The sequence below is a fragment of the Eretmochelys imbricata genome, chromosome 25 (assembly GCF_965152235.1).
Source record: "Eretmochelys imbricata isolate rEreImb1 chromosome 25, rEreImb1.hap1, whole genome shotgun sequence".
NCBI lineage: Eukaryota > Metazoa > Chordata > Testudines > Cheloniidae > Eretmochelys > Eretmochelys imbricata.
In genome coordinates, this window is record NC_135596.1 from 7,633,525 (window position 1) to 7,640,401 (window position 6,877).

The following is a 6,877-nucleotide window of genomic DNA, read 5'->3' on the forward strand; positions in this document are numbered from 1 at the left end:
CGCTCTTTCTCAGGAGGTTCCTCCCCCACGTCCCCCATGGCAGATGTCTCTCCCGAGCTCTGTGCAGTGTCACTTGTGTCCAGTTATAAGGGGTGGGTGGAGAAGCCAGGTTCTGTTCTCTTTTTAAAGGTTGGATAGAAGCATCCGTTGTTTTAGGGACTGATTTTTAAAGGCCCCTAAGTGCTTTTGAATATCCCACTAGGTGTCTATCTACATCTTTAGACACCTAAACACCTTTAAGAGCTGACATTGGTGCCTCTGCCCAGGTCTCCCTCCAGCTGGCAGTCCCAGGGATGGGGCTAGCCGGCTACTTTCTCACGACTAGAGGAGTTCTCAGTTGGCTCAAGTGGCAGAGACCTGGCCTGGGCTTGTCAGCAGAGTTAAAGGGAGTTAGATGCCCAGGTTTCATGGGAGTTGGGCCCATATTCCCCTGCACCCCTTTGATAATACCAGCTTTGGTGCTAACGATCCTTGGTTCAATTTTGCCCATGACCATGACCATGGCCACCCTTTGTTACAACAGTCTTAATGATGAATCATGTTTTTCCATTTGCTCCTTTAAAATAACGCTACCAACATTCAACTGATATCGGTATAAAGCTCTTTGAAAGGATCATGAAGCAGACACTTTATACTGGGTTCCTTTGGCGCAAAGACTGGTTAATTCAACTTCTAGCTTTATCCTACAGCTATTAGTGAAAAAATGGAAAAGGCACAATGGTTAGGTCCAGTACAAATAGGGTCAGAAAGAGACAGTGAAAAACGAACAGCCAAGAAAGTCTTGTTCCAGATCAGATGGGCAGGGATGGAAGAAAGGCAGAGATTGAAGGCAAACAGGATCCAGAAGGGAATGGAATGCTAACACAGTCAGCCAAACCACCAGGTTGGGGAAATGCATCATCCATTGTGATCAGCGTATCCTGTTGAAACAGCTTCACTGAGGAAGCTGGAATGATGTCATAGTTCTCGCTATGACAACAGTGATCAAACCTGTCCTGGACCTAAGCTAACTCCCCTAAAAGCCACCCCCCATTTTACCTCCAGGGAGGCCGTTCCTGCCTCCGCTAGAATGTCTTCAGACAGTCCAAGGACAGTTAGCTCAAGACTATCCAGTCCAGACCCCATGCCTCCAAGAACGATGAATGAGGGAAGGGTGACTTCAAGGTCAATGAATCCACAATCAGGCAGTCTACGGACAAAGAGCCCCTCTCTAAGATCCGGAGCCCATTCTCCAGATCAGTACCTCAAGGCTAAAGGAACAGCAGAAGAAAGCAGGTTCACTAGAGAGAGGTCTAGCTCCCCTGCGAAAGACCGCCCTGCTGTGAAGAAGACAGGAGCCGTTGTGATAGAAACGGGTACTGGGAGCTGTAAAGCAGGATTTGCTGGGCAGCAGAAACCCAAATCCATTGTTGGTACTTTGGTCGGCCATCTTTCAGAGAGGTCAATAAAGTTGGGAAGGACTGGACCAGACACTTTTATTGGAGAGAGAGCCCGAGTGCAACCCAATGTGGAGATCATTGAGCCTGTGAGGAATGGCATCATCATTGATTGGGAGGCAGCAGAAGTCCTCTGGAGACACATGCTCTATCATGACCTTAAGGTTCCTCCAGAAGAGCATGCTCTACTGATGTCAGATCCACCCCTCAGCCCTACCACCAACAGAGAGAAGATGGTGGAAGTGGTGTTTGAATCTCTGAACTCTCCTGGCATGTACATTGCCTATCACTCTGTCTTGTCAGTATATGCCCATGGGAAAATCAGTGGCTTGGTGGTAGATGCGGGTTATGCAGTGACCCACAGTGTGCCAGTCCTTGAAGGTTACAACTTGCCACATGCCACTGAGAGAATGGATATTGCTGGATCTGACTTGACTTCCTTTCTGCTACAGCTTCTCAAGGACACTGGGCATGCGTTTAATGAGAGGATGATGCATATTGTGGAAGACATCAAGCATAAGTTCTGCTACGTCGCTGCTGACTTTGAAAGTGAGTGCAATCTTCCCAAGGAGGAATACATGGTAGATTTCCAGCTGCCGGATGGCCAGATCATCAGCCTAGGGAAAGAGCGATTCCAGTGCCCAGAGAGATTATTCAACCCCCCAAACTTGCCCGGTGTTTCCCTTGTAGGCATCCACGGCATGGCCCAGAGAAGCTTAAAGAAAGTCCCTAAAGAAGCCAGGAGAGACATGTACCAAAATGTACTTCTCTGTGGAGGTTCCTCTCTCTTTGAGGGGCTGGAGAAGAGGTTTTCCAGCGAGCTCCTTCAGAAAGTGCCAGCTAACACCAAGCTGAGAGTTTCCTCCATCCCGCTGAGGAACTATGCTTCTTGGACAGGAGGCTCCATCCTGGCTTCCTTGAAGAACTTCCAGTCGTGTTGGATTCGAAAGGAGCAGTACAAAGAGCATGGGCCGTACATTGTCCATCGGAAGTGCTACTGAGTTAAACTGCAGGCACAGGAGCCATCAGGAGAAGTGAGTTTGCACCAAACTTGTAATTTGCTCTTGGTTCCTGTTTGGGTAGTGGACAGTCATACAATTAATAAATGTCTTTGCCTTAGATGGTGCCATCCATTCAAGGATCTCAGGACACTCCAGGCTGGAATTTTCAGAGGAGCCTTAACAAGTTCGGGAGCCCAAATCCCATTGAATTCCAGTAGCAAATATGGGCTCAATGGCAGGGCAAGCATCCCCTTGAAACACAGCATCCCACCACACCCTAGGCCTTAGCCCTGCTCTGGGAAGAGCTCCCCTTTACAGAGGAGAAGGGTGCTCCATCTCCCTGGTTCTGTCCACCCTTGGCCTCTCCGCTAAGGCTGCCAACAAGGAGGGGCAGTTCATCCCAATGGAGATGGGAGTGTGTGTGATATATGGGTGCTTGTCCTGCCCAGGTGGAGACCCAGCGCCTTGTTTCAGATGGGGCCGCTGAATGGATGTCAGGTCAGAATGACGTTCAGGTGCTGAGACTGAATTGGAACTGGTTCCCTCTGAAGGGGAAAGGCCTCATAGTCCATTCCCAGACCCCCAGAACCAGCCAGTCCCCTGCCTGGGGCTACACTGGACCCAGCACCTCTGAAAGCAGAAAGTGTCTCACTTCCCCTTCCCTATGCACGGAGCCAGCACCCCTCTGACCAGATGCTAGATAAGAATTAAAACCTTCTACAAACCTTCTACAAGGGAAAGGCCCCATATCCCAGCCCCTGAGCCAGCCAGTCCCCCAGGCAAACTGTCAGCCACTTGCTGTCCCTGAAGTCAATGCTGTCTCATTCATGCCTTTTAGTATCCAAGCCATGCTGCCATCTCCTAGCAAACACCGCCCCTAATGTACAGGGTGCATTATTTCCCCCCTCTGTCTCTGGCTATCCCCGCTACTCCCCCTCCCCCGGCACATCCTGGTGGGACATGCAGGCTGCTGTATGATACCTATGTCCCCCTGCCCTTCCTGTCCCAACCCCCGTGTGGTCTCTGGAGTTACACGAAGGGATAACCATGACCATCTCTGCTCCCCCAGCCTCTCTCTGGCCCCACAGGCTTTGCCAACTGTGATAGCTTCTCTCACCTATTGGAATGCAGCTGCAACTAGGGTGGGACAGGCTGGCGGTTTAACAGCAGTGCGACACAACAGTTTGGGACAGGAAGTGAACAGTTGTTGACACAGCAGCAGGGGAGGGATTAAATAACAATGCTGAGCTCTTACATGGCTCTTTCCATCTGTATAAAGGCACCATTACCCCCATCGTGCATAAACAGGGGTTACAGACAGGGGAAAGGACTTCTGCTTGGTCATCCAGCCGCAGACCCAGGAATGCAACCCAGCATCCGGAGCCCGAGGGTCAGCAGTGAGCTCCCAGATTGGGCAGGGAGCGGGTCCGCTCCACCCCCGAGCCCCACTGCACTGAGCTCACTCCCCTTCCCCAGCCTCTGCCACAGGCTCCCAGGGCATTAAAGGGGCTCCCCCAGCTGAGATCATACACCTGGGAAGCCAGGAGCCCTGTAGCCTCCTCGCTGCCTCACTGGCAAGGAATTACCACCGGCTTCCCTCCTACGGAGAGGGAGGCAAAGGGCGGATGGCACCGGGGGTTATTTCTACAGACACAGGCGAACCTGGCCACCACCCAAGCACTAGCCTACAGCTGAGCTATGGACCCGCCCAGACATAGGGAATCCCCGCCCACTCCCAAGTGGCCTGGAGGCGGGGCTTACTGGCAGCATGCAAGAGAGAAAACGTGGCAAAGGATCCCAGCGGGAACAAGGGGCCTGGTTTTGTCTCTCCTGCCAGCCAGTTCTGGGGCCCAGAGAGCCCGGGGACCTTCCCCTTCCTGCCCCTCCCCAGGGGAAGGCCCCAGCTCCCCCTCCACTCCCTTCTCGGGGCTTGTTCATCCATGACACTCCCATTGCCATATGCAGGATCCATCCAGCGAGCACCTGTGGGGATGGGCCCTGTCCATTGCCCTTGGGAACGGAGCCAGGGGGTTTCTAACCTTCTGCTACCCATGGAGATTGTGTCTCTAAGCCCCACGGATCATAGAATCATAGACTATCAGGGTTGGAAGGGACCTCAGGAGGTCATCTAGTCCAACCCCCTGCTCAAAGCAGGACCAGTCCTCAATTTTTGCCCCAAATCCCTAAATGGCCCCCTCAAGGATTGAACTCACAACCCTGGGTTTAGCAGACCAATGCTCAAACCACTGAGCTATCCCTCCTCCCAGCCTGAGGGGAATGCAGAGCTGGGGGGGAACCCCCCCTCCAGGAGCAATGGAAGGAGCCGGGATTGGGGGCCACATGGACCCCTGGATTGCGGAGCAGGGGAAGTTTTGTCTGCTCCCCGATTTGTCATTTCCAGCTCAGAAAAGAGGGTGAAAAACCACGGTTGCCACCTCCCCCTGCTGGATCTGAGTGGGAGAGTCCTCACCTCAGCAGGGGCAGCTGGAGGAATCGGGGGGGCCAGGAACAGGGAAAGGGGGGGAAAGAGCCAGCCAGATTCCTCCCCCGACAACTCCTGCAGAGTTGGAGTCAGGGGCTCTGTCTCTCTCAAATCTACCCCTGCGGGACCCTCCGGTACCTCATGAGGGGGTTTGCAGCTATGAGGGATAAGAAGCCCCTGGCCCTCCCTCCTAGGCCACCCCTTGCACTCCTATCCCCTCCTGCACCCCTTCCCTTCAATCCTGGGGCCAATGGTTCCCTTTTCCTTCTCAGTCTTTGCCTCGTGTCCCCCCAACTGCACCCTTCTTCTTCTGACCCCAGTTCCTTCTCAGTCCCAGTAGGCTGGCAGGAAAAGCCTGGTTTGGGGTCCTGGGCTCAGGAGGTCCAGTGTGTCGGTGTGGGGAGGGAGGGTTGCACACACTCGGTGCATCTTCTGGAGAGGGCAGCGTGACAGTCATGTAAACAGGTTTCACCTTGGCATTTCTGGACAGCTGGCTGCTTGCTTTTGCAGGCTTCATGCTCTTTTAATATAATCTGTGTGTGTAATGCACAGCATGTCTATCGGCACCCACAGATACCCCCTTACAGAACCTACCCCTCTATACACACCCCTCCTACAGACACATGCCACACACATGGACAGGCATGCACAGACACACACATAGACACACTCAGTTCTCACTGCAAACAGGGGGGAAGCAAAAGGAAAATGTTTCAAAACGTCCCAAACTCGACAGCGAACATTGGCCGAAGGCACCCCCCTGGCTATTCACGCCCAAGTTGCTGAGCCCGCGTGACCCCTCGCTGCTGTGACTTTTGAGGGACAGTTTTTCCACCCCCCTCTGTGACCTCCCCTGCACCCTATCTCAGCTTGCTTTGGCTGTGGTTATATTTGGGTTGGAGGAGGTTCGTGACGCCCAGCTGAGTGGGGAGGTGCAGTGAGCCTCAAGGATCCTGCGGGAAGCTTCTGACGAGCAAAGTGCCCTGGCTGCCCATGGGATCCAGCCTCTCGGGCTCTCAGATTGAGTCAAAATAACACCTTTTCATTTCCCCCGAAACTTTCCAGAGGAAACAAGTTCTTATTTCTCTAGAAATCTAATCCCCAAGTGACAGGCGCGAGAGAGCAGGCGGGTTTGTAGCTCTTGTGAAAGGACAACACCCACGTCACCAAGCTCATCTTGGAACAAATGCAGCTGCCTCCCCCCCGCCATCTGTTCTCACTAAGGCATGCAGAGTTGGCTACAGTGGATCAGTGGCTTTGCAACCCCAGGGTCTGTCTCCACGGCTGAGCGAGCTACCCTCACCTCCTCGCTCCTCTTGAGTCAGCCGAGCTCGAGGGAGAGCGGCCGTGCTGTGAAATAAACCTCGGGCTGCTGGGTCCTGCACTCACTCGTACGTGGCACTCAGACTTGGGGGGCGGGGGGCGCATCCCATGAACCCCTTGGAATGCAATAAGCCGGGCAGCTCTACCAATTTCTTCCCTGTGAATTGTGGGAGATCTTGTCTGTCCTTTCCAGGCACCGGGGGCCGGGGGAGAGGGGAGGTGTGGTGGTAAGGGTGAGGACTAGCCTCAAGCCTGTGTCCACACTGCAGCGTGGTTATGTGAGCAGCTGCTGAGGTGTGCTCGCTGGAGTTTCAGCCTGTATCCCATCTTGGGCCAGCCAGGGTGAGTTAAAGGCACGACCAAACTGGAGTTAAGAGGTTCCAAAAAGGCAAATCTGCACTTGCAGCTTCTGCTGTGAATGAAGCAAGGGCTCGGCACCCCCACGCACCCCACATGCTGAGCCCTTCTCAAAATCTGATCCCATGTGAATGGCAGACCCTGGCTGCTCTTAAAGCGACACACACCTGAACAACAGAGGCAAAACACCAGGGATGGCAAAAGTGCACCCAAAAGACCAAGTGGCCTAAATGTGGCCGCCCCCTCCCTGGGCCCAAAGGGCAGGACAAAACCGATTG

The 6,877-nt window shown here is 53.6% G+C and overlaps 1 protein-coding gene across 1 annotated transcript; it reads left to right on the top strand.

The window, feature by feature from the left end:
- Nucleotides 1-1,069: 1,069 nt before the first annotated feature.
- ACTL9 (actin like 9) lies at nt 1,070-2,437 on the top strand. The gene has a single exon (XM_077805383.1). It carries the CDS (start codon nt 1,070-1,072, stop codon nt 2,435-2,437), a length of 1,368 nt encoding a protein of 455 aa, XP_077661509.1.
- Nucleotides 2,438-6,877: the final 4,440 nt, after the last annotated feature.

Bases quoted from the DNA above. Each gene is read 5' to 3' on its own strand.
- ACTL9 (XM_077805383.1), top strand. From the start codon at position 1,070: ATGTCTTCAGACAGTCCAAGGACAGTTAGCTCAAGACTATCCAGTCCA.